Source organism: Phocoena sinus, chromosome 3 (genome assembly GCF_008692025.1).
Source record: "Phocoena sinus isolate mPhoSin1 chromosome 3, mPhoSin1.pri, whole genome shotgun sequence".
Classification (NCBI taxonomy): domain Eukaryota; kingdom Metazoa; phylum Chordata; class Mammalia; order Artiodactyla; family Phocoenidae; genus Phocoena; species Phocoena sinus.
This window is the reverse complement of record NC_045765.1, coordinates 28,396,080-28,423,129: the sequence shown is the minus strand read 5'-3', so window position 1 is coordinate 28,423,129 and position 27,050 is coordinate 28,396,080. Positions and strand designations below refer to the sequence as shown.

General features: G+C 47.1%; 1 protein-coding gene and 1 long non-coding RNA gene across 2 annotated transcripts in view; one reads left to right on the top strand and one right to left on the bottom strand.

Moving 5' to 3' along the window:
- TENM2 (teneurin transmembrane protein 2) overlaps nucleotides 1–27,050 on the top strand; it is a 1,008,125-nt gene that overhangs the window by 931,062 nt on the left and 50,013 nt on the right. The window contains exons 18-25 of the mRNA XM_032628422.1: nucleotides 1,740–1,883; nucleotides 2,280–2,529; nucleotides 9,637–9,657; nucleotides 12,596–12,828; nucleotides 14,115–14,269; nucleotides 15,802–16,676; nucleotides 25,004–25,179; nucleotides 26,613–26,848. Of these exons, the coding sequence (XP_032484313.1) occupies nucleotides 1,740–1,883; nucleotides 2,280–2,529; nucleotides 9,637–9,657; nucleotides 12,596–12,828; nucleotides 14,115–14,269; nucleotides 15,802–16,676; nucleotides 25,004–25,179; nucleotides 26,613–26,848 (2,090 nt within the window). The remainder of the gene's footprint in view (nucleotides 1–1,739; nucleotides 1,884–2,279; nucleotides 2,530–9,636; nucleotides 9,658–12,595; nucleotides 12,829–14,114; nucleotides 14,270–15,801; nucleotides 16,677–25,003; nucleotides 25,180–26,612; nucleotides 26,849–27,050) is intronic.
- LOC116751935 lies at nucleotides 400–26,688 on the bottom strand. The gene is made up of 4 exons (XR_004349370.1): nucleotides 26,603–26,688; nucleotides 25,404–26,181; nucleotides 9,363–9,497; nucleotides 400–660 (listed from the first exon to the last, which is right to left on the bottom strand). It is a non-coding gene; the product is annotated as an uncharacterized LOC116751935 (long non-coding RNA).

The following is a 27,050-nucleotide window of genomic DNA, read 5'->3' as shown; positions in this document are numbered from 1 at the left end:
CAGTGTACAGGTCTTTCACCTCCTTGGTTAAATTTATTCCTAAGTATTTTATTCTTTGATTTTTTTTTTTTTAAGCAAGACAGCTTGATACATGGTTCTGTCTTCTTCTGTCTGGAGGTGACTAATGTCAGCCTGTCTATTCTTTTGTGATTTCAGCAGCACTGATGCTCATTGCCTAGATTCATTAGGTCATTAGGGATTGCAGAATGATATTTTAATTCTGTCATTGCTTCTTTATTATTTACTAGCTAGAATACTTTTATATAGACATACTTTCTCATTAACTACTTGGTTATTTGAGGTACAGTTCAATTAAGAAAGAAAGGATAAATGCTTGATTCTTTCCCTTTATTTACCAGTTTTCAACCTAATAAGTTGGATCTCTCACATCCTCTACTGGTGGCAAATCAGTGTTTTTAAATACCATTATGAACTCACAGGATGAAATACCTCTAATATATCCATTGAAGTTATTATCTTTCCTCATAGTCAAATTGTCTCATCTTTGGTCAGTGGAAGCTTCTTCAAGCTGATTCCCAAATTCTTTTGACGTGGCCCTAGTAGATTATATTTCCTTCCTTGCTATCTGGTGTGATCAAATCGCCTGGTCTTCTGTTGTTCATTTCTTGTTCCAGCCGTTTCTTCAAGGAACCCTGATTCCTGTTAATGAGAAATAATATTTCAAGGCCACAAACCAGGCACTAGCACTTCTCTTTGCTACTGAGCTGGTCATTGTTTCTTGGAATTTTCAGAGGACAAGCCAGTAAATACATGGGTTTTTTAAAAAGATAAAATGTACCTCTCCTTCATTTCAACACTCCTGTATCTCAGGATTTAAAAAAAGCTGTGGAGAATCCCCAAAGGTGACACACATAGTTAAGAATTTAATGTAGAAGGAACAGCCATAATAACAATGCCTCACGTTTCTAAAGCGGCGTTCCAATTAAAAATGTATGGCGTCTCGGCGTTTTGTCTCCTCTATCCTCACGACATCTCTCTGAGAAACTGAGGCTTCACTTGCTCTGTTTTACACACGGGGGAGATGGAGCCACGAGGAAGTGTGAGCTGGAACAGAATTGGAACTAAAATCCTTCTTCTCCCACCCCTCTCTCCTATTTGTCCATGTGGCAAATGCAGGATTTTTATAGTTTTTGGATTCTGTTCCCCACTGAATTGCCATATAATTGGCAGGCAGTGTCCCCATGCCTGCCTCACTTGGAACTCTCTGGAATCCTCAGTGAATGTACAAAGTGCCTCAGCTAACACAAGCTGTTGCCTCCAGAATCTCCTTATAAATGAGCCACAAAGCTTCCATAGGTCTTTCTCCTAGTGAGTGAAAATAAATAACACAAAATATAGCGAATGCAGGCCGTGAACAGGCTAAGGGAAACGGTCTCCTGTCCATCTCTAAAGGAACGTTGTATTCAGTTTCTAAATGATTCATCTCTTCCCTCCCCACGGCTGGGGTCATTTTTGAAAACCAACTGTTCATTGGAAAGTTCTTTCTATCCCCACAGACTATTACTGTGTAAAGTTTCAAGGTTGAGTTCAGCTTGAAATTTGAATTTAATATTGTATGGAATCACAAGGAGAAAAGCAATCAGCCTGCCTCGAGTGAGTTTTTTGAGCTGAATCTGTATTACCGTGAGCACAAGTTTCTCATTCCTGCTGGAGGGCTCTGGAGTAATCAAGGAAACTCTCTCATCTCCCACTCTGCCCCACCCCCTTTTATCTTTCAGTGTCTGTCGGGTTTGAATATGAGACCTGCCCCAGTCTCATCCTGTGGGAGAAAAGGACAGCCCTCCTTCAGGGATTTGAGCTGGACCCTTCCAACCTCGGGGGCTGGTCCCTGGACAAACATCACATCCTCAACGTTAAAAGTGGTATGTGAGCACATTTCCTTTTCCCAAATACGGCCTAGTCTTGCCTCTGGAACCTTCTCTCCGGCCTTGACATTTAAGTGGTAGCCCCCTCCCCTTCCCGCAGCTCTTTTTCATCAAATGACCAAAATACTCGTAAATGTCAAGGAATGTGGAGCTGTTTTTTTCCAGACCACCCACCTTAGTGTACCTCACAGTTCTTCTTCAGTGATCTCTGCAAATGTTATCTTACCCCGTACCATGGCCTCGGGGTTTCCCTATTCTATGACAGCTCCCCAAAGTTGCCGTTTCCTACTGTTTCTCTTCCCTCTGTCACTTCCCGTCATCCTCAGTAAGCCTATAGAAGTGTCCTCCCTAGAGGGCTGCAATAACTGCCCCCATTTACTGCCCCTGCCCCAGGAATCCTACACAAGGGCACTGGGGAGAACCAGTTCCTGACCCAGCAGCCCGCCATCATCACCAGCATCATGGGCAACGGCCGCCGCCGGAGCATTTCCTGTCCCAGCTGCAACGGCCTTGCTGAAGGCAACAAGCTGCTAGCCCCAGTAGCTCTGGCTGTTGGAGTCGATGGGAGCCTCTTCGTTGGTGACTTCAATTACATCCGGCGCATCTTTCCCTCCCGAAACGTGACCAGCATCTTGGAGTTACGGTAAGTGACTGCACAGAAAACCTTCTCTTGCCCTGTTGCTCCCCCTGCTACGAAACTTCCCTGGGTAAATGGTGGCCGCATGTGGGGTTCTTCAGAGAATACAGATTCTGTGTGACGGGCTGAGGTTTAAAACCTAGGCCTGGAATCAGATAAGGACTAGGGGAAATGCTTTGTGTATCTATAAAACACTGCCTGTGTATCTAGTACAGTTGTCGACACCTGCCTTACGGCAAAGGAGAAAGCCTTCAGTCGAGGTGCTGGGGGTGGGACCTGGGTAGCCGTATTGTATAAAACCTTCACACGTGAATCTGATACATACCAAATAGTGAAAGGACCACTCCTTTAAGCTGATGGTCCATTTCACGGGTTTCTAAAGTGGCACTTCTTAAAAATACAGATTCCTGGAGCCCACCCCCCGGAGGCACTGGTTCAGTAAGTCTAGAGAAGGGCCGAGGCATCTCTTCTCTTTGACAGGCTCTGTAGAAGATTCTGATGCACATCAAAGTTTAAGAACCTCTAACGTTCATTTATTAATTCAGGCATTTATATTGAGCACCTCTGTGTGCTGGCTCACTGTGAATTTTCTGGATATCTGTGCACATTTACTAGGATCTGACTTAGAAGTACTGCATAGGCCTTGCTAGGTAACTTCTGTCCACCCCTGGGAGATTCCTCCTGGCCATTGCTAGCTACTGAGTCTGAAGTCCAGGTCTCTGTGCTGGACAAAAGCTCTTTGAGACTCTCTTTTCAGGAAAGTGGATTCTAGGCCCTCAAACCTAGAGAGGGATCTGTAAGTAGAGGGAGAAATGCAGTCTATAAATAAGGGAAATAATTCATTCAACAAGGCAAATATATACTATGTGCAGAACTGTCTGGCGAAGGGAAAAAGAACCAAAACAAACAGAGGAACAAGCAAAGCCTCAGTTGTGTTTGTGGTCTGACAGGGAACTTCAAACTACATCATGTGGACAAATTAAAAATTTTTCAAGAAGCACTAAATGCCATAAGGAAACTCTAACGGGGTAAGAAATAGGAACCGTGGTGGTGGGAAGGAGGGAGAAAGAAGCTTCGTAAGATAAAGTAGTCAGAGAAACCCCTCATCCTAGGTGATATTTGAGGTGGGACCTGAATGATGAGATCAGCCACGTGAAGACCTGGGGAAGAGTATCCCAGGCAGAGAAAAGTTGTGCAAAAGCTCTAACATCAACAAACAGCCTGCTTATTTAAGAGACTGATGGAAGTCCAGTATGGACTTCTGAGAGTGTCTCAGAGTGGGGCAGAGAGGTAGATAGGGACCAGCGCTTCAGGGTCTGAATGACCATGTCGACGCGTGTGAATCGTATTCTGCTTTTAAATTGATTTTATTGAAGTATAGTTGATTTACTGTGTTGTGTTCATTTCTGCTGTACAGCAGTGATTCAGTTATACATACATATGCATTCTTTTTCATTTTCTTTTCCATTATGTAATGCACAGCCATTGGAGTTTGGAAGTAGGAAGGGGGGTGGAGCTGACATGGTCTGATTTGCATTTTTTAAAGAGGACCCTGGCTATTGGGTGACGAATGGACTGTTGGGGTGTAAGACTACAGTTGGGAGCTGTAGCAATTGTCCAGGATTTGGGGGATGGCGAGATGGACTAGGGTGGTAGCAGGGGAGATGGGGACCTTCCAACTGGGATAGATTTTCGAAGTAAATCTGATAGGAATTGTGTGTATAGGGTGTAAAAAGAAATGAGGGAAAAAGAGAGAGAGAAGAGAAGAATCAAGGGAGATGCTGGGATTTTGACCTGAGCAGCCAAATGGGCGGTGGTGTTTTCTGAGGCAGCTTCAGCTGCCAAGTGAAGGACTTAGAAGAAGTCACAGGGTGCACCTACATTCTGTGTCTCTGAGGCCCCGCCTGGGGGAGAGATTAGTGCTCTGACCACCAGAAAGTGATGCTGAGTGTTTTGAGGAGCTGAGACCGTGCCGGGCACTGGGAGGGGTAAAAGGAGAGAAGAAAACCCAGCTTCCACCCAAGAAGGTTGCAGCCTCTGTGATCCAGGATGTGTTTACCAAGCATTAGGGTGGGTCAGGCCCGTGCTGGGCCCTGAGGGTCCAAAAGGGGATGAAACCCAGGCTCAAAGAGCACCCATTCGAGGGTGAGAGATGGGGACCTGGGCAAGAAAAGGCAACTCAAGCTGACTGTTCTAGAAGAGCCAACAGCCAACCATCATGGAAACACAGAGGGGGAGGCCATGGGGTAGAGTAAGAGGGTGTAATCATTGAAAGGCGAACAGTGAGAGGAAGAAGGACGCAAAGTGGAAGAGGCTGGATAATCCTCAGGCCGTCAAAATGACAATCAGACAAGCCACCCTCCTAGAGCTCCCCAGCTAGGTCCCTTTCCTAACACGTTTACTTCCTTTTTTACCCTAGTAAAGCATCTTCTTCGTAGGCATCCTCTGGGCAGTGGAGAGCCGTGAACGCAGGCAGGGAAGGGGGTGGAGCTGGCGCTGGGCTTTTCCATGAGGGCTGCATGATTTCATCTGGCATTTGTCACCCTCCACATCTGGCCGCGGCTCCTTTGTCGCCTCTCTTCCCGCTCGGAGCCACATCAGCCCTTGCCTGCCCATCCCCGCCTCCACACCTTGACTCGCTCTACTTAAAATTCCTTCTCTACCTCGTCTCCCTCATCAGTTCCATCTTTAAGACTGGGCTCTTCCGTGAATCCCAGTCTCCCCAGCAGAAATAATTCTCTCCCTCCCCTGGGCCACTTAACTCTAATTTTCCACAAAGGTGACACCATTGACTGCCTCGTTTTTTAGCTATTTCTGCAAGTCTGTAGGGCCCCAGGGTGTGAACTTCTGTAGAGCCGGCACCTTTGACATCTTTGCCCCTTGATGCCCAGAGCGGTGCCTGGCCCACAGGAGGGGGTCAAGACATGTTGCTTGGGTTAAAGGGGACGAAGACCAGCATCCACCGTTTGGTTGGAGTTTGTCCCTGATTCCACGTCTCTGAAGTTGCAGGGGCCACAACATCAATGGTACAAGCTAAGGGCCCACGTGGTGACATTGAGGACAGCTGCGGAGAAGTGTAACTGTCAACTTCCCTTCACGGCTGTGTGATTTTTTTTTTTTTTTTCCCCTTTTTAACCGCCTTTGGACTCGCTCGTTTTATCGGCCAGGTATCCAGGCGATTAGAAGTTAAGCTTTAACAAGAACACTGGTTTGATTCCTCTTTTCTTCCCACTACATACCGGAAAACAAAGGGATGTCAATCCCCTCTCTTCAAAACAGTAACCAGCAAAGGGCGGGGAGGTGGGGGGCCATGGGCGGGCAGGGAGAGACCTGTCGTGCTTCTGTCTTTTCTCCGTTGTGAGTTGGCAGCTGAACGATCCAGTTTTGGGAGTCGGTGCCCATCCCTGTCTCACTTACCCAACCCAGAGCTGACCCTCTGAACCCGAATTTTATTTAAACGTTCACTCTCCTTCTTCCTTGCTTCTTCCTTTGCCTGACCAAAACATGCAGGGGCAGAGTTCTACGTGCTTGAAAAACTTCTGATGGTAGAAGGAGCCTTATTCCTAGGTAAACCGGTTATCACCTGGCAGCTCCAATTCCACTGGCATTCAAGACATTTTCAACACCCACCTCCCCAGAAAGCCTGATACCCCACCTCTAGGAGCCCATTTCCCTTCTCATAACTATCACCCTCTTCAGACGGTTCTTGGAAAACCCAGGCCCTGGGGAATAGAGTAAATCTGTCAGTCACTCACATCTTAGGGTGGACTTCAGTCAGCGGGAAAGCTTTCCTTTCTCCCCCCATTTGAGACTATCTCAAGACGTGAACCCCAGTGTGAGGCAGTAAATGATGACGGACGGGACAGTGTCGCTCTGCCTCTTCTTAACTTGGCCCCCTTTCCGTAAACATAAGAATCTCACACTTTCCTTCATGTTTGAAATTCTAATTTTCTTTTCATCTTCCATTATAAAATTATATTATGATATGAAACTGTGCTTTTTTTCCAACTAAAACACTTCCCCATGCTGAGATTCTGACGGAGGTATTGGGGGTAGGTCAGCAGCATCATTGCACCAGGGAGGATGTTTAGGGGGAGGGAATGGTCCAGCCCAAATGTGTGAGTGCTAGAGAGGGAAGATGAGGCAAGAAAACTGGGAGCCTAGGAAGGCGGGCAAGGGCAGCAGAAATTGAAAGTAAGCTTCCCCAAAGGCCAGCTTTGCCTGAGAGTACAGCTCCAACAGACCCTGCTTAATGCCAACGTAGAACATTAGGGAGGAGAATGAGATTGTAGTCAGAGAGGAATGCTTCCTCTGTGAGGTCAGGGTATAACATGGAGGTCAGGAAACAAACTATAACACAGCACCTACCCAGAGTAACAATGACAACAATATTTCCATAAATTTTGGACAGTTCTTGGCACTGTGTTCAAAGCTCTTTCACCAAGGAGGTACCCAGGTTTCATGGGGCCTGAATCTTATGCAATTTTGGAATGGAAACGGACTATTATTTAGGATAAGAAAAGAACCAAAACAAATTGCAAATTTTTGAAAGTCTGACAGTTAGTGCAAACATCACAAAATCCAGACAAATAACCTAAAATTTGTTGTTAATTAACTATTACACTTCCACGATATATGGACTTCTCCATTGAGCACGCCACTTTCTGTAATAATGCTAGGTGAGTTGGCACAATAGGGCCGGAGGATTCCTGAAAGCCGTGAGTACCAGAATGGCCAGCAACCATCTAAAAGATGGTAGAAGGACCATGTATGAGCTGCGTAAGCACATCCGCCTAAAAACTGAACTATATGTATCTCAACTCAACTTCTCTTGAGTTAGACCTAAAACATACAAACAAAAACTGTGGCCGCTCCAACTCCACCCTGTTCTGTGGCACAGAGGGATAGAATTGGAATGAAAAGAGACAACAGTCTCATCTTATTGCAGCTTTGTGATTCTGAGCAGACGTGAGGGATTGGAACTCATCCAAGGCAGGGTCTGGCAGCGCTAAGGGAAGCAGCGTATTCCTTCCTCCACTCAAGAACCCATTTTCCAGCCCTTAATCTTCTCCAGGGCTCTCTACTAAGAATCAGCCGTATGGAGATGAGTCAGTCATGTCCAGATTTACTTACTCACTTCTGTTCACGATGAAGCTAGGAAGACAGGCGCACACACATAAATCACAAGACAGCCTGCTGAGAGCTCCCTGAGACGAGCGGAGAAGGCCTGGGGAGACCCTGAAGGCTTTGCAGGGGAGTCATTGAGACTCCACAGTGTGAAGAGCTAATCCATCTCAATTCTCGAATCTGAGACAGCACTTTTTCCTCAAGGCGTTGGTTTCTTTGAAGCCATGGACGCAAAGCCTAGGGCCTGTCCCTTGTAAGTAGGGCACCTATGCTCTTCTGTTGGGTTGGCCCAAAGTTCGTTTGGTTTTAAGAAAGATAAAAGACCTTTTTCATTTTCACCAAGGACTTTATCGAACAAAGGATTCCGTGAACTGAACGAACATTGTGGCCAACCCAATACACAGACTGACTCACCGGTGCTCTTATTTGGGTTTGTTGCCTGCTAAACACCCACTCTGCTAATGGCCTCGGTCTGGAATAGCGGTGACCTCAGCCTTTCTCCAAAGTTCAGATCTACATGATCATTTGGACTCTGCGGTCTCAGTGACCTTAGTCACCCCTGCCTTCTCCTTCCCCCAACACAGGTATTATATTAATCAACTTAAAGCAGATGTTTCTTAGCAAAGAAGTAGGTCGGGTCTGCAGACCCAAATCCCAACCAGTCTTTTCACAAAATCTTGACTAAAAAAAAGTGGAACTGTATTGCAATAATTAAGAGCCAAATATGACTACCACTGGCGGCAGATAACATTTCACTTTCATTAAGCAATATAAATAGATGCTGAGAATTCCTGGCTGCCACCCTGACACACCAGGCCTTTGCAGAATGAACCTTAAATTGCACTATGTCAGTCAGAGCTCAAGAGTTATCAGCATCATTTAATTAACTTTTTTTTAATGTAAAAACTAACATGTTGGAATAAAATATAAAATGTAATCCCTGTGCAAACCCAGCACTAATGATGGCCCCCGGCAGAGACCCGAGCCGCACCCAGGCAGGAATTCAGGGCATTAAACCCTCTTTGTTCCTTCCCTGAAGCCTCCTCCCTTAGCTGGAAGGGAAAGAGGGGTCGGGGGTTTCTTCCACGTTGGCCTAGGAGCCTCAGGAGTGGGGAGCACTTTTCTATTTAAGGCCCTAGCCCCTCTCTCCTCTTCTCCTTAATGCCCTTAAGATTCAGCCACTCTCCTGTTGAAACTGACGTGTATTTTTATTCTTAAAAGAAAACAGAAGCAACACTTTGACTAGTTTTCCGAAAAAGAATGTTAACTGGAGTCTTTGGCTCCAATTACAAGAGGATGGTATCGCCTGTGAGTTTCACTGATGGGTGTTATCTGTAAGAAGAATGCATACTTGGGGGCCCACGCGTGCGAGGGAGATGGGGAGAGGGGAGGGGGCAAGGAGCAGAGCGAGGAAATGGTTGAGACTCTCAGGGTTCAACAGGGTGTTTGGCAAATGCATTTGGCTGTGGGCAGGGCCGCTCTCTCTCTCGGGTGGTACAGACTCTGTAATGCACCAATGGCAAGTAGGTGGTACAGGCATCACCACACCCAAGGCGGATGTTCCAAAGGCGTCACAGCACTCTTGACGGCCTGAGCTTGAATTTGGCTGAGGATCCTTCCACTCCCGCCCTCCCAGCAGCCATTACCAATCGATAGGTGTTGGCGCTCAAGAGGGTAACCTGTGTTGCCATCCCTTCATTAGCCTGTTTCACCTGTTGCCACCTGTGTCACGTGACGCCACAGTTGCTGGTCAGAGAATTCAGGCTTTCTTGTCTAGATTCTCCAATGGCCGGGAGGAATCCAAGATCAGAGGAGCTTCCCAGGATAATTGTGCTGGGAGCCGTCAGCTAGAAGGGAAAAAAAAAGAAAAAGAGTGCCTTTTGCGGGGGCCCATTACACCAAGAAACGAAAATGTTATGTTTGCTTTATCATCCACTTCTTCCGCTAACTGTTTGTTCTTTTTCCTTCTGTTTTCTTTCTCGAAAGAAATAAAGAGTTTAAACATAGGTAAGATGAAGAAGTCTTTCCCGTTATAATTCGATATGGTTCGTTTTGCTACCTTGTGTTTGCTTTTTGTTTTGTGCTTTCTTGCGTAATGTTGTATATTTTTATGTACCAAACTATAGTAACTTTTTATGTGCTAATTGTGTGCTGTGGATATGATAAGCTTTAGCAATTATGAATTCAGTCAAAAAGGAACCAAATAAGCTGACAGTGATTAGACTTTCCGGAAGATGCAAATGCAAGGTAATGAACCCTCAGCAAACTCTCATCCCCGACTAACTCAGTGCGGTCCATAATTGGGCCTAAACAGTTGAGGCAAACTTCTAGCGTTTTGTAATGCTGGACTGGGTTCACAAAAGCTTTAATGAACTGGAAACGGGTCAAAAAACCCATTTTCAAACTCCTTAATGATTTTTTCTCCCCCTGGATATATGGTCACTTGAAAAAGAAAAAAACACGTTAATTGCCAATCTGCTGGTCAGAATGAATCAGCAGTCAGATGCATCGGAAATTGCCATGGAATTGAATCACTTTTAAGTATTCGGAAGGTGGTGAACCGAGTACTTTTTGTCTAAGTAGGCTTTGTCATGCTCTGAGATTATCGCCTAAACCATATTGTCCAATTCACATATATGTGCATGTTGCTCTGGGGAGCTTCCTGTTTACAACGTTAGGAAAACTCCAGGTTGCACTAAAATGGAAGCAAAGTGACCTTCTTTTTATTTGGAAGAGGAGGAAAAAAACAAAGCAGTGTATTTTAATACTCAAGGGAATCCTTCTCTTCCCTCCTTGAAACAAAGTTGGCAGAGGCTCCTGCGTGATGTTAGGTCAAAATTAGACAAGAATAAAACTGTACAAGATCATCAAAGTCAGTGCAAAAGCCTCGCGTACGAGTCCTCTGCCTCCTCCATCTCAGGCACGCCCAAATTGGCTGGTTTTAGACACCCGCATTGGGCCAAATTTTTTCAAAGGCAGCAATGCCCCGGAAGGACACCCGCTTCAAACTTCCATACTCCATCTGACCTTTGCCATAGCCCCAGTGTGAAAGCATGGCCATCCATCTCCCTGAGCTCCTCTGCAAGAACGTTGATTGAAATGAGTTATGAGGCCCTGGGAAGAATGGGCTCCCAGCAAGAACTGACCCCACCCCCCCAACTGGCTGCTCTTCTGCCGGAGATTTTGAAAAGCCTCCTTGAACTGGGCTCCCTAGAAAGCCCAGAATTAATTATCTTGCTCACAGACAGGCACAGGTGTGCAGTGCCCTGATTCTTCGGATGATGGCACCAGCTCCTGTGTGGTCAGTAACAAAGTACAGCGTCTAATTAGAAAATGGCATGAATTTTTTCCCTTTCTGCCCTAATTTGTTTTGCATGTATGGATAGTCTCTCAAGACTTAGTAGGCGAAAAAAGAAGAAGGAGGGAAGGAAAGGAACCCAGGTAGCCTACTCTCCCCGACCTGTTATCTAGGCTGGAATTTTAGAAAGACCTTGATTCTCGTTGATATGCCTTAATAGCGACCTGAGGAGAGGCTGGAATTAAAGACGGTCTCGACGCACAAACTGTTCCTAAAAACGGCTTCCTTGTTCTTTTCTTCCTTAACTCAGGGAAGAACCCAAATGGTGGTGTTTTCATTAGTAATTGACCAGCTACTGTCTACAGGACAGATGTATCCAACACTACCATCGCCCTCACCTTCCCTTCACCTTTCCCAGCCCCTCTCTCCCCATAATTCCAAACCACAGTTGAAAAATAACTGAAAAAAGACCTGTGCTCATTTTAGGCATGTGGTACAAAAACCTAGGTCCTCCCACACTTAGGACCGAGAGGCGTCTGCTGCTTGCATCCTAGGGGCAGTGATGCTAATCACCAGTGTGGAAATAGCACGAGTACCCATTCTGGTCCCAGCCTCCAGCCAGGGACAGACACGGCAGAGGGATGAAAATGTAGGGTTTGAGCCCAAAGGGTCATGAGTGATGCTCTGATCTGACTTCTTTATTACCCCAATAAGGAGTCTAGGACCCATCGTGGCCAAAAGACTTCCCTAGGTTTCGCCAGCTGGGTCCAAGTTGAGTTTAGAGTTCCTGTGTCTTAGTCCTGAGCCAAGTTTACAGATCTTACCCTGTCCTCGTCAGCAAACACATAGGGACAGCTGGAGGCACGGCAGAGAAAGAGATCCAGGTCTCTGAGGCTTCTTGCTCTCCTAATTCATTCCTCACCACCCTGAGGTATCTCTCTCCTAGTGTGTCTTAGGGTCCTGGCAGATCCCGGGCCATGCCCTGTGACCTCACTGTTACCCAGATTTGAAAACTACATCTCCTTCCTTTACCATTCAGATTCTGGACGTGATATCGGCTAAGATATCACACGTCATCACACAAGATACCAACTTTGTTCATATCCACACCGAGGAACAGTAGAGAAGATCTGAGGCTGAGGACTGGGGGATGGCTCTGGGGAGCCGCCCTCACACAAGTTAGGAAAAACGCCAGGTTGCCCCATTATCATGATCTAGTACTTTGGAGGCACTGAGGAAGCATAGATTAAGAAAGAGGACATTGTCCCGTGGAAGTGTTCCTCAGCCCCCCTTGCGAACGTAGTAAACCCACGGGGTAAAGAAAGGAGGCTGGCACCCACAAAACACAAACACAAAGGCAGTATCAGAGTGAGATCTCTCGCAACGGCTAAATGAAGCAATGGTATTCTAGCATGAAGGGAAGCGATGAATTCTCTGGTAGCCTGAGGAGCTTAAGTCCAATTAGAAGCAGCTAAGAGCCATGATATGTTAGAACACTAACTTATTACGTTAGATTCTTTCCAGTTCACTAAAGTGGAAAGACAGCGGAGGTGGGTAGAGTCTTGCTGGGATCTCTGTCATCTCTTTGATCCAGGAGGCCAGCTGCATAGCCCCTTCTCATTCCTCTCTGTGCTTCTTCTCCTAAAGCAACAACCCAGCACACAAGTACTATCTGGCGGTGGACCCCGTGTCCGGCTCTCTCTACGTGTCTGATACCAACAGTCGGCGAATCTACCGAGTCAAGTCTCTGAGCGGAGCTAAAGACCTGGCTGGGAATTCAGAAGTCGTGGCAGGGACGGGAGAGCAATGCTTGCCCTTCGACGAAGCCCGCTGCGGGGATGGAGGCAAGGCTGTGGATGCCACCCTGATGAGCCCTCGAGGTAGAGTCTGCAGAGGAAGAAAGCCCTTCCCCAAAGAGAGCTTGCCACACGCATGGCTCCCTCCCTGTTGGAACTGAACTAAGCCCAGGCCGTCCCAAACACAGCTTCCCCTAGAATAATTTAACTCTGCTGGATGGCTTTGGTGTGTGGGTGAATGTTTCTTAAAGAAACCGAATTTATTTATTTGAGGTACACTTCATCACCCGCAAATGTCTTTAGTTTACAAATGGAAAGTGGGGTGGATTGCTCCTGGAGATTGCTGGCTGCCGCCAGTCACAGAGAGTCAGAAGGAAATGCTCGCTCCGCGAGCCAGAGTGCCAGCTGTGTGGGCTGCAGACAGAAGAGAGCCCGGTAGGAGGGCCTCCAACCACTCCGCAGCTGTTCTGTTAGATAATAGTGTATCTAAAGTCAAAAGCACAGTACCTGACATTTTGCAAATGCCCCATAATGGTAGCAATTAAGAACGGGTATCATTTCCAAGGGCTTGGATTTGGGGGCGGGGTCGGGGGGGGGGGGGGGTGGTGCAGTTCTTGGCCCTGACGGATCTCTGTTTGAAAAGGACTAACTGAAGGTTAAGGGCATGTTAAAAAAAAAAAAAAAACAGAAGGTTAAGGACCCGTCATTTGGAGGTCCGATTCTTGTTAGCATTTTTAGCTATGCTGAAAACACACAGCAGCATGAAATAAGGATGGGGAGCCTTGGGCTTGCGCACTGGGGTGAAAATGCAAAAGAAATAGAAGCTGCTGTCTGCCTCTTACCAAGGGAGTGCTAAGACCAGCATTCCCCGCCCCCAGAGTATCGATGGAGTCGAGGCTTCATTGGGAACACTTCCTGGAGGATACATGTTGACTTGGGAGTTTGTGACTGCAAGCGTCGCTGTTTCCCAACCTCATTGTTGCAGTCAGTCGTGAAGGGTATTCAAGTAATTTACTACCAATAATTTTTTAAGCAGTGAACTTGGGAAATAACATCTTTTCTAAAAAGAAGATGCAAAGTGATCTCCCCGTTCCTTCCTTTGCAGCCTTAGTTCATTTGCAGCCCAAGGTTCGTTCTTTGGCTGCGTGGTGAAACAGCCAGTGCCCCAGGAATGAGGCAGATCTAGCACAGTGCCCCTGAGAAAGGGTATCACCTTAAAAGATTGAGAGCCACAGCTCTCAGTGTGCTACTCCAGTCAGGTCCCTAATCCAAGAAGGGAATTCCCCGGTAGGGCATCCCTACCCCCCAGCCCCATCCTGCCAGCCCTGCTCTTTGCCAAGAGACGCACTCCCACTGTTTGTCTTGCTCAGGTATTGCAGTTGACAAGAACGGGCTCATGTACTTTGTCGACGCCACCATGATCCGCAAGGTTGACCAGAATGGAATCATCTCCACCTTGCTGGGTTCCAATGACCTCACTGCTGTCTGGCCACTGAGCTGTGACTCCAGCATGGACGTGGCCCAGGTGGGACTCACTCACTCACCCTCCCTCCCTCCCTCCCTCCCTCCCTCCCTCCCTCCCTCCCTCTCCCTCCCTCCCTCCCTCCCTCCCTCCCTCTCCCTCCCTCCCTCCCTCCCTCCCTCCCTCCCTCCCTCCCTCCCTCCCCCTCCCTCCCTCCCTCCCTCCCTCCCTCCCTCCCTCCCTCCCTCCCTCTCTCTCTCTCTCTCTCTCTCTCTCTCTCTCTCTCTCTCTCTCATTTCTCATCACTATGCCACACCTGGTTCTGGGCCTGAAGTTCTCACCTGGGGCCTGTTTAGGTCAGAAGTGGAGGGGGAGGAGGTGATACAGATACAGATCCCAGGTTTGTTTGCAGAAGGCTTCAGGTGAGCTAGACGGCAGGATGGAACAGGACAGGTCAGATAGAAATGAGAGAGAAGTAGAAAAAGAGAATGGGAGAGGGAAATTCTGCCCAGAAGAGTGGAGCTGGTGACACACTCCAGCCCTGGCAGATTATAGGGTAGGAGTTACTGTGTAAATTACCTTTCTTCTTCATCGTTATTGCAGGTTTGAGAATGTACCGTACAGTATTACGTGTCAATCAGAACTTCCCTGTTAATCTGAAATGATTGCATCCTCACCAGATAAACCTTTACTTTGCCCAGTAGTAACTAAAGCAGATCCCTCTGCGATGTTCCCCCAAGCGACAGTCTTTTAGTCCAGGTTCTTACCTGTTGGCAGAGAACACAGGCTCAGTCGAATGTACCACAGGAGAAACGGGACTTTATACTTCTTTTCTTAAATTTTGATTGGAGTATAGTTGATTTACAGAAACGGGACTTGAGTATAAGGGTCTTCGGACAACCTGGAGTCTATGTTTACTCTTCCAAAAGGGCCTTTTCCACCCTCGGTCAACTTCATTAATTTCAGCTCAAGTTCCTCAACTAACTGACCACTAGTTACTGAGGTTTTCATTTCAGATTCTGCAGAGAAGGGGATGTGTTTGGTCCAGTACACTTTTTCAAGCAAACACTCAGGTTGTAGTTCGCTGGCCAGCCCGTGCATTGGCTGTCCTTGGGTCAGGGACACCTTCTAAACCGCGTGGCTCCTTGTCGTGAATCAGATAAAGATGCCAAATGAACCTAGCCTCCTCGGGGCCACAGCTTGGTGAGCAGAGTATGGGCTGCATCACACTAGCCCTCTGTGCTGTGAACCCCCTAACTGTATGTGATGACTCTGACCCTGGTCCAATTATCTGGGGCTGTCAAGAGCATCATGGGTAGAACTGGTGACCTACTCTAGCCATGACCTACTCTAGCCACAGCAGGTGATAGAGCAGGAGATGTCTGTTCCAAGTTACTTCTTCGCTATCACGTACACCCAGCACAGGCAATGAGCAGTTGGTTCCATGATGGGCGCGTCTTGTACAGTGTGTCAGTAAAAAAAAAAAAAAAAAAGTCTTTTCTCCCAGTTGCATAAAATCAATAGAAGTGCCCCGCGCAGTTAAACACTGAGCACGTTAGAGGCTGTTCTTGAATTTGGTGCCGTATCATCCGCAGGTTCGCCTGGAATGGCCAACAGACCTTGCCATCAACCCCATCGACAACTCCCTGTATGTTCTAGAGAACAACGTCATCCTTCGCATCACCGAGAACCACCAAGTCAGCATCATTGCGGGACGCCCCATGCACTGCCAGGTCCCTGGCATTGACTACTCGCTCAGCAAACTAGCCATTCACTCTGCTCTGGAGTCAGCCAGTGCCATCGCCCTCTCTCACACTGGGGTCCTCTATATCACCGAGACAGACGAGAAGAAGATTAACCGTCTACGCCAGGTAACAACCAACGGGGAGATCTGCCTCTTAGCGGGCGCAGCCTCCGACTGTGACTGCAAAAACGACGTCAACTGCAACTGCTACGCAGGAGACGATGCCTATGCGACTGACGCCATCTTGAATTCCCCATCATCCTTAGCTGTAGCTCCCGATGGTACCATCTACGTTGCAGACCTTGGAAATATTCGGATCAGGGCGGTCAGCAAGAACAAGCCCGTTCTGAATGCTTTCAACCAGTATGAGGCTGCATCCCCCGGAGAACAGGAGTTGTACGTCTTCAACGCCGATGGCATCCACCAGTACACTGTGAGCCTGGTGACGGGGGAGTACTTGTACAATTTCACGTATAGTGTTGACAATGATGTCACTGAGTTGATCGACAACAATGGAAATTCCCTGAAGATCCGTCGGGACAGCAGTGGCATGCCCCGCCACCTGCTCATGCCTGACAACCAGATCATCACTCTCACAGTGGGCACCAACGGAGGTCTCAAGGTCGCGTCCGCGCAGAACTTGGAGCTTGGCCTCATGACCTATGATGGGAACACTGGCCTCCTAGCCACCAAGAGTGATGAAACCGGATGGACAACTTTCTATGAGTAAGTAGGTTTTTAAAGTAGTTCCTAACAGTACTCACCCTACCCTCACCGGCATCGGCACTGGCCGTCCGTGTAGCTTTTAGAATCGTTTACTCGTCTTGTCTTCCTAACTTTAATGCCCCAGGATATTCCTGTCCCCTGACTCCTAAATGCTTTGCGCTATTGGGTGTCTGGTATTGAACGTCCTCCCTACAAGAGTTGGGAATGCCTGTTGCCTGCTTGCCATTCCAATTTCAGGATATTGGACACGCACAGCGCCTGAGACGTCAAGTGTTGATTAACTTTGCCGATTATTCATGTTTGCCATGGGTGCGGAAATGAGAAACTAAAAGGCAAGATCCTGGTGGTGGGGCTCCTGTAATTTGCCGATAGGTCCAGCAACACACTCGATTGCACAGACAGGTAGATAAACTCTGAATTTCCTCTTTAGCAGAAGCAGATCAATACAGATAAAGTGCTAGGTATATTAAAAGATGTGAGAGCTGGGCATATTTCCCCTAACAATTATCTCATACTTGATAGTCCCGCTGTTTGTTTTACCAAAAAGCTGTTTTCCCTCTCGCTCCTGCGGGCAGTTCTTGGTCCAGCTACCTGCTGCTGCAGGTATTAACCAGTGGCACGCCGGTGGGAGGAAATTGCGAAGGCATGATTCGCTGGCTGAGACGGGGATGGAATTTTTAAGTATCTGGCTCTCCTTGACGGTGAAGGATCTGGCTAACCACTATGTATTTGGAGTCGTTGCTTGCTTTCGGTCTAGGTGTTGCTGCCAGCTGAGAATTTAGTGAGTTGGCAAGGTGTTGTCACAGAAGGAAAGAGGGACAGGGGAGAGAACAGAAGACCTCGTTGTGGATCAGTTTTGCGTTCAGGGATGTGCACTTCCTGTTTGCATTCCAGAGGGTTTGGGAGCATGTAAAGGAAGCTGTTGCCACCTCCTGGAGATCGGCTGCACTGCAGAATTGCTTGCCCTTGTTCTCCTTGCTTCTTTGGGCCAAGCTGTCTTTCTCAGACTTCTGAAGCACCCTCATATCCTCCAGACGCTGGGACTTGATCACACTTTATCAGCCAGTGACTCTGTCCCTGAAGGCACCATCTAAGTGCCACCTTGAGCTCTCACACCACGTTAGGCTAAAGCTACGCTTTAACCCAAACGCCTCCTAGATTCTCATCTTCTCTTCTGGAAGTTGCACCTGAAGACCCAGTGCATTTCAGAGAGAACCGGTGTCTCCCTCAGGAGGCCAGTCTGAAGTAGGCCTGACTTAAGAAGCTGTAGTAACAAAGTTCATCCAGACTGAGGGGCATCCTGAGACAGAACTCTAACTGGGAGAGTATTTTCCAGAAGGGGCCCCTAGCTGAATGAAAACAAGGTTAATACGTTTTTTTGGTTTGTTTCTTTTTCTAATGTTCGTTCAGAAGTTACACGGAAGCATAATTTTTTCCTCTCGATATGCAGAGCTGCTTTTCTTTCCATACTGTTGAGTTGGTAAATGATCATACGTTCTCCGTTGTAGGGGTTCGATGCGTCTGGCTTTCTTGGCCTCCTAAACAAGATGGTAATTTCTTTCCGTTGTGTGGTATGTTTTACACCTGGTCAGCAAGTTGGTCGTTTAAAAATCAGAGACAGGGCTTCCCTGGTGGCGCAGTGGTTGAGAGTCCGCCTGCCGATGCAGGGGACACGGGTTCGTGCCCCGGTCCGGGAAGATCCCACGTGCCGCGGAGCGGCTGGGCCCGTGAGCCATGGCCGCTGAGCCTGCGCTCTGCAACGGGTGAGGCCGCAACAGTGAGAGGCCCGCGTACCGCAAAAAAAAAAAAAAAAAAAATCAGCGACAGACTCTACTTCCCGTGGGGACCGCAGTAGCCTTAGCGAAAACTTTAGAGAAAGGAGTTAACAGAGTGATGAACAAAACCACACAGAGGCCTTGAGGCTCTTAGAAAACAATCTGTCCGTCCAGTGAGTGCTTGTGAGAACACCTGCCTTCTCCATAGTGCTTTATAGGTAGAGAAGCCTTTCGTCCGCCCACCCGTCACAGCGACCTTCTAAGTACAGGTGTGATTATCCTCATTTTATGGATAAAGAAATTGAGGCTCAGAGACGTGAAGCCACCGCCACCCCCGTCACCCCGCCCCTAAGGCCACAGAGAGAGTCAGTGGTGCGGCACGGCTCAAATCCAGATCTCCAAGTCTCGCCTTCTTGGCGTTACGCACCAGTGTCCTGAAGCGGGGCTGTGAGTAGAATTGGGAACTCCTGCCTTCCTTTGGATCCCAAAAGGGAACTCACCTGTCCCAAAAGTTGGGGGAAGGTACAACCCCTAAAGACAAATTCCTCCTTGACTCTGGGAGCGGGAGAGAAAGGTGAGGAAAAATAACACTATTGAATTATCCTGGCCCTACTCGATGGTCAGTTGGTTTCAGAAAGTTCCAGGAAGCCCCAGCCTTGGAATTGAACTTTCCCCCGATGTAGGCCACTGGGGTCCTGATAGAAGACGTAGCCTGGTGGGTCTATCTCTGAGAGAACACAGGTTTTCACAGCCTTCCCCAGAAGACAGCACAGTATACCAGAAAGCTCCCGGCTCTTGGGGTCAGGAAGACAAGGACATGAATGCCATATACTTACTTATTGACTTCAGACAAGTTACTTAACCTCTCTGAGCCTCAGTGTCCATACATCTGTCAAGTGGGGATAATAATGCAAACCGTATAGGGGCACTGTGATAATTCACTGAGATGATATATTGATACTCTTAGAAATTAGCAAAGCACCTGGCATATAGAAATTCAACGAAGGGTACATGCCAATGGGATTGAGAGAAGCAGTTGATTTATCACAGCTCTGTCTCCATCCCGCCCCCTCAGATTCCAAACAACCAATTGCACAGTGGATACAGGAGTCAGGTAGATGGAGATTCATTTTGGAGAAGCAGAACTGAAGAATGCAGTTTTCACGTTTGGTCTTTCCTTACTACTCCACTTTGAATTTATCCCGCTCTCTCCCCATGCCCCCGTACTTCTGCCCCGCCCCCAGCCCCTGCCAGGGCAGAGCCTGCCTTAGTAAACCTGGGGCCCAGAGGAACAGAAAGCACGTCACCCTCAAGGACAGGCCCTCCAGAAGAGAGAAACTGTAAAGGGCTATTCCAGTCCTGAGCAACTCCTCCCAACCGAGCAACTGGGGAAGGAGTGAATATCGGATCAGAGGGACGGAGGGAGGGATGGAAGTTGCCTTTCCATGGAGTAGGGTTCAAGAGTTACTTCCTAGAATAAGCAGGCACTGCGATTCAAGGAGCCTGGAGTGGGTCCCTTTAACTATTACCTTTCTCCCACCTCTTCTTTGTGTCGGGAAGTGCCTCACGGAGAGCTCGACAGGAATGGAGCAGACATGGGAATGCCTTCTGGAGGTTCTGTGGTGTCTGCTAAGTTCTCGGACTGGGTGAGAGTGGCCTGTATTCCTGACAGTCACAGGCCTGTACTTAAAATTACAGCCACCACTACACGTGCTCTCTCTCTTCTCCCGCCTTGATTTTAATCCTTTCCACTTGTCACCATCTGACATACTCTATATATTTGTATTAATTTTTATTGGAGTATAGTTGCTTTACAACGTTGTGCTAGTTTCTGCTGTACAGCAGTGAATCAGCTATACGTGTACATATATTCCCTCTTTTATTGGATTTCCTTCCCATTTAGCTCACCACAGAGCACTGAGTAGAGTTCCCTGTGCTGTAAAGTAGGTTCTCATTAGCTCTCTTTTATACGTAGTAGCCATAGTGTGTGACATACACTGTAGTTTAGACTTCAGTTTATTTTGACTGTCTCCGTCTAGCTTGCACACATCACGACGGCAAGGATCTTCATCCATTTTGTTCTTAGCCGCGTCCCCAGAGCCTTGAACGGTGCCTGACACATAGCAGGAAGTCAGTGAATAGACGTTGAAGAAATGAGTCAGACGCAGCCTCCAGCCCCACATGAGTCAAGGCGGGACTGGTTCCACTGGGTCGCCGTGAGGTCCCATTACTGGAACTCATAACTCCTTGCCAGGATGTGCAGACTTATTCGCAAAGAGACCTGAATCTGGAGATACTCACTCCATGGGTATCGGAAGTGGAATCTCCCTTGAAAGTTAAAGAAGACCTATTTTCTCCCTCTGGCCCCTGAGAGTCTGGCCTCAACCCCAACCTGCTCTTCCCCAAAAGTAGACTCTCCAGTTCCTACTGTTTATCTCACAATGAGGTGCAGCAATCTACACGTCGTAGGTGTCCAGGTAATACAGTAGATTGGAATTAAATCACTGCCTGGGGCTCCCGGAATACACTTCTCACATTGTCCCTGCTTGGCAGCAAGAGTTGGGGACACTAAGCACCCTATATCGATACACGTAGAACTGTTTAATTTTCTTATTTATTGAGGTAAAATTAACATGTAACATTATATTAGTCTCAGGGGTACAGCATAATGATTCAGTATTCGTATATATTGCGAAATGATCACCACAGTAGGTCTAGTTAACGTCTGTCACCATATAGTTACAAAAACTGTCTTACTTGTGATGAGAACTTTCAGGTTCCACTCTCTTAGCAACTTTCACATAGGTAATACAGTATTATTAACTACAGTTACCATGCTGTATATTAGATCCCCATGACTTATTTTTTTTGCGGTACACGGGCCTCTCACTGTGGTGGCCTCTCCCGTTGCCGTGCACAGGCTCCGGGCGCGCAGGCTCAGCGGCCATGGCTCACGGGCCCAGCCGCTCCGTGGCACGTGGGATCTTCCCGAACCGGGGCACAAACCCGTGTCCCCTGCTTCGGCAGGCGGACTCTCAACCACTGCGCCACCAGGGAAGCCCACTTATTTATTTTAAAACTGAAAATCTGTACCTTTTAACATTTATTTTATTGACGTCTAGGTGATTTACAACGTTGTGTTAATTTCTGCTGTACAGCAAAGTGATTCAGTTTTACATACATATATATATTCTTTTCCATTATGGTTTATCAGAGGATATTGCCTATAGTTCCCTGTGCTGTAGAGTAGGACCTTGTTGTTTATCCATTCTAATATATAGCAGTTTGCATCTGCTAATCCCGAACTCCCAATCCATCCCCCACCCAACCTTCCCCTTGGCAACCACAAGTACGTTCTCTAGGTCTACGAGTCTGTTTCTGTTTCATGGATAGGTCCATTTATGTCATGTTTTAGATTCCACATATAAGTGATATCATGTGGTCTTTCTGACTTGCTTCACTTAGTATGATAATCTCTAGTTCCATCCATGTTGCTATTTCATTTCTTTTTTTATGGCCGATTAGTATTCCACTGGTATATATGTAGCACATCTTCTTTATCCATTTCTCTGTCGATGGACACTTAGGTTGCTTCCACGTCTTGGCTATTGTGAATAGTGCTGTTTTGAACATAGGAGTGCATGTATAGTTTTGTCCGGCTATACGTCCAGGAGTGGGATTGCTGGATCATAGGGTAACTCTGTTCTTAGTTTTTTGAGGAACCTCCATACTGTTTTCCATAGCGGCTGTATCAATTTACATTCCCACCAACAGTGTAGGAGGGTTCCCTTTTGTCCACCCTGTCCAGCATTTCTTACTTGTAGACTTTTTAATGATGGCCGGTCTGACCAGTGTGAGGTGGCACCCCATTGGAGTTTTGATTTGCATTTCTCTAGTAATTAGCGACGATGAGCATCTTTTTATGTACCTGTTGGCCATCTGTGCGTCGTCTTTGGGAAAATGTCTATACAGATCCTCTGCTTATTTTACAATCAAATTATTTGCGTTTTCTGCTATTGAGTTGTATGAATTCTTTATATATTTTGGATATTCTTCCCTTATCAGATGATTTGCAAATACTTTCTCTCATTCAGTATACTGCCTTATTATTATTATTTTTTTTTTTTTGCGGTACATGGGCCCCTCACTGTTGTGGCCTCTCCCGCTGCAGAGCACAGGCTCCAGACGTGCAGGCTGAGCGGCCGTGGCTCACGGGCCCAGCCGCTCCGCGGCATGTGCGATCTTCCCGGACCGGGGCACAAACCCACGTCCCCTGCATCGGCAGGCGGACTCTCAACCACTGCGCCACCAGGGAAGCCCGTATAGTGCCTTATTTTGTGGATGATTTTCTTTGCTGGGCAAAAGCTTTTTAGTTTGATATAATCCCACCTGTTGGTTTGTGCTTTTATTGCCTTTGCGTTTGTGTCAAATGCAAACAAACAAACAAAAAAGAACACTAATGTCACAGAGCTTACCGCCTGTATTTACTTCTAGGAGTTTTATGGTTTCAGGTCTTACAGTCAAGTTTTTAATCCCTTTGGGTTAATTTTGTGAGTGGTATTTTGTGAGTGGCAGAAGATAGCGTTTCGTTCTTTTCCATGTGGCTGGCCAGTTTTCCCAACACCACTTTTTGAAGAGACCGTTCTTTCCCTCATTGTATATTCTAGGCTCCTTTGTCATAAGTTAATTGACCACGTATGTGTGGGGTTACTCCTGGGCTCTCGATTCTGTTCCATTGGTCTGTGTGGCTGTTTTTTATTCCAGTGCCCCACGAAATGAAATCAGGGAGCATGCCTCTGGCTTTGTTCTTTCTTGATTACTTTGGCTAGTAGGATATCTGTGGTTCCATACAAATTTTAGGAGTGTTTGTTCTATTTCTGTGAAGAATGCCATTGGAATTTCGATTGATAGGGAATTGCTTTGAGTAACATGGACAGTTTAATTCTTCCAATCCATGAGCATGGAGTGTCTTTTCATTTATTTGTGTATTCTTTGAGTTCTTTCGTCAGTGTCTTATAACAGTGTACAGGCAGGCGTTTTGCCCCTTGGTTAACTTTATTCCTAGGTATTATTTTATTCTTTTCTTGATGCAATTCAGATTTTATATCCTGCAGCTTTTACTGAATTTATTTATTCCAACAGATTTTTGGGTGAAGTTTTTAGCGTTTTCTCCACGTAATATGATGTCATATACAAATAATGACAGTTTAACTTCTGCCTTTCTAATTTGGATGCCTTTTTTTCCTTGCCTAATTGCTCTGGATAGGAAGACTTCCAATACTATATTGAATACAGGGGCATCCTTTTTCTTGTTCCTGATCTTAGAGGGAAAACTGTCAGCTTTTTACCATTGCGTGTGATGTTAGCTGTGGGCTTTTAGTATGTTGAGGTGTGGTCCCTCTGTACCCACGTCCTTGAAGTTTTTCTGCATCTATTCAGATGACAATACGGTTCTTTCATTTTGTGAATGATGTGGCATTTCACATTGATTGATTTGCCAATGTGAACCATCCTTGCATTCCCTAGAATAAATCCCACTTAATTATGGTGTATGAGCCTTTTAATGTACTGTTGAATTCGGTTTGCTAATATTTTGTTTGTTGAGGATTCTTGCATTTATGTTTAGAGACATTGGCTTGTAATTGTCTTTTCTTGCAGTGTCCCTAGCTGGTTTTGAATTCGGTTTGCTAATATTTTGTTTGTTTGTTGAGGATTCTTGCATTTATGTTTAGAGACATTGGCTTGTAATTGTCTTTTCTTGCAGTGTCCCTAGCCGGTTTTGGTATCAGGGTACTGCTGGCCTTGTAAAATGACTTCGGAGTGTCCCCTCCCCGTTATTTTTTGGAAGAGTTTGCAAAGAATTGGTATTAACTCTTCTTTGAATGTTTGTTTAGCAGAATTCACCAGTGAAGCCGAGGGAGCCTGGACTTTTGTTTGGTGGGAGGTTTTTGATTCCCGATTCAATCTCCTTACTGGGAATTGGCCTGTTCAGATTTTATTTGTTCATTAATTATTCAGTCTTTTAATAATTTGTGGAACACAAATCAAAGAGCATAAATTGAGCATAAAGTTGCTGTTCTCACTAACTAACTTGGTTAAGTACCCTCTGCCCAGCCTAAGGTGAAATGTATGTTGTTTTCAGGTGTATCGGTGGGTAGTAGAAAAAAGCATCACCGTTTCTCAGGGCAGGCTAGAGTGTTGTTTTTTGGTTTATTTTGCGGTACGCGGGCCTCTCCAGTTGCAGAGCACAGGCTCCGGACGCGCAGGCTCGGCGGCCCTGGCTCACGGGCCCAGCCGCTCCGCGGCACGTGGGATCTTCCCGGACCGGGGCACGAACCCGCGTCCCCTGCATCGGCAGGCGGACTCTCAACCACTGCGCCACCAGGGAAGCCCCAAGGCTGGAGTTTTGATGCCTGTGCCCAGGAGCCTCAGCGTGCTGCACCACCTGGCCACCCCACCTGCCAGTTTCTTTCTCTGGCACCATGAGTCTGTCCCTTGGGGAAGCCTTCAGTCCCAGGAACTGTGTTTCTAACCAGTGTGTCTGTTCTCCAGCTATGACCACGAGGGCCGCCTAACCAATGTGACACGCCCCACGGGGGTGGTGACCAGCCTACACCGGGAAATGGAGAAGTCCATCACCATTGACATTGAGAACTCCAACCGTGATGACGATGTCACTGTCATTACCAACCTGTCTTCTGTGGAGGCCTCCTACACAGTGGTGCAAGGTAAGCCCCTCAGCTTGCTGTTTTAGTCCATAGCAAACTAACTCTGCAAGAGGTCAATCTTGTAGAAAAGGACTTAATCAGATGCAGGAGAATGTCATCTATACCAAACCAAATATTTGGAAATGTCTACATATTTATGTTTATGTGAAAACGTCAGTTTTCATCCCTCTGTACTCTGCCCCCACCTCTCCATCACTCCCTACCAACCCAACACACACAGTTACCTTCGCAAAGGTGGTTTTAGTCTCTTGAGCCCGCCTGAGTCTTGGTCCCATTCTGAATCTCCCTTGCTTCCAAGGGTTTGTGTGATGAGTGGGTTGCTACAGTCACAGAGCCCTTTAGCGGTCTCTTGCCAAGACCTCAAAGGTTTCTCACCACCTCGTGGTTACTCTTGCTGTTCGACATGACGTACAGTCCAGGACAAGTGCACAGGCAGGTAAGAAAAGGAATTGTGCAGGTAATGAAGATATAATGTCAGTGGGCTAGCCCATTGGCCGAGGATAAGTGGTGTCATTGCTGGACTGTTTATCCCCTGACAGAGCCTGTTTCCATGACTCTGTTTCTGCTCTGCCAGATGATTAATGATGTAGATTTTGTCTTTCTGCACGAGGGCTGCAGTCGTGACAGGTGCACACTTCTGCACTACCCCAAAAGCCAGGGCCTCAGAGGCCAGGCCAGCTGGACGTCTCTGCCCAAGTAGTCAGGAAGCATCGTATCTATAAAAGGAGTCTCCGGCTCACATTTCCTACCTGGAACTTTTCGATAAAGGAAAAGGTCAGAAGTCTGATGGATTGATTGACTAGTGTAGATTCCATTTGGGAAGACACACACATTATCAGCACCCACTGGCTCGGCCTCCCTCATGCTAGGCTAGTTGAGTCTCTTCGGATTCCTCTGGAGTGGAGATGGCATCATGGTGGAGTCAGCAGCAAACACGTGAGGGGCAGGAAGGTTGCTTTTTCTCTTTGTTTTCTCAAAGAATCTTTTTGCAGTGGAGCTGACCTATGGTAGACCATCAGCCTCAGGTTAGACGGGATGGTAGGCGAAAGGAGAAAACAAATTCTTTTAAGTAGTTTTCCTTTATTTTGTTCCATTTAAGCTAAAATATATATGTTAAAGATCGGGGATTTGATTGACACGAATTGTGTAGGCAAGAGGCGTCTTTAAATGTACTCTTCAGTGAGTAAAAGAAAAATGTCCCAGCATAATTATTTCTGGAGTGCCACATATTAATAATGTTTTTCTTTCTGTGGATCAGTGGCATCTCTGCTACTCACCTTCACATTGCGTGTGTGCTAATTGAAGGCAGCCTTACACTGGCAGCTGCAAAGTGCCATGGAAACCTATAAAAATAGGGGTTCTGTTCTCTCGTGACTAACAAACACAGTGGATAATTTATTTCCCTCTCCCCGCCCCCACTTACATTTCTCCAGATCAAGTACGGAACAGCTACCAGCTCTGCAACAACGGTACCCTGCGGGTGATGTACGCCAACGGGATGGGCGTCAGCTTCCACAGCGAGCCCCACGTCCTAGCGGGCACCATCACCCCCACCATCGGGCGCTGCAACATCTCGCTGCCCATGGAGAATGGCCTGAACTCCATCGAGTGGCGCCTAAGAAAGGAACAGATTAAAGGCAAAGTTACCATCTTTGGCAGGAAGCTCCGGGTAAGTCGTCCCCCACAAAGTGGTACGGGACACCCCCTTTCCTCCAGAGCTGAGGCCGTCTCCCAGTTCCCAAGCCTCCACTGCGCCTTTCTCTCTTCCCTGAGAGAGACACGTGAGCCACATCCTGCCGGGACTCAGACCTCGGAGAAAACGTTCTGCATTTCCTAGGACTAGAAAAGCTGGGGATTTACCTTAGGCTATA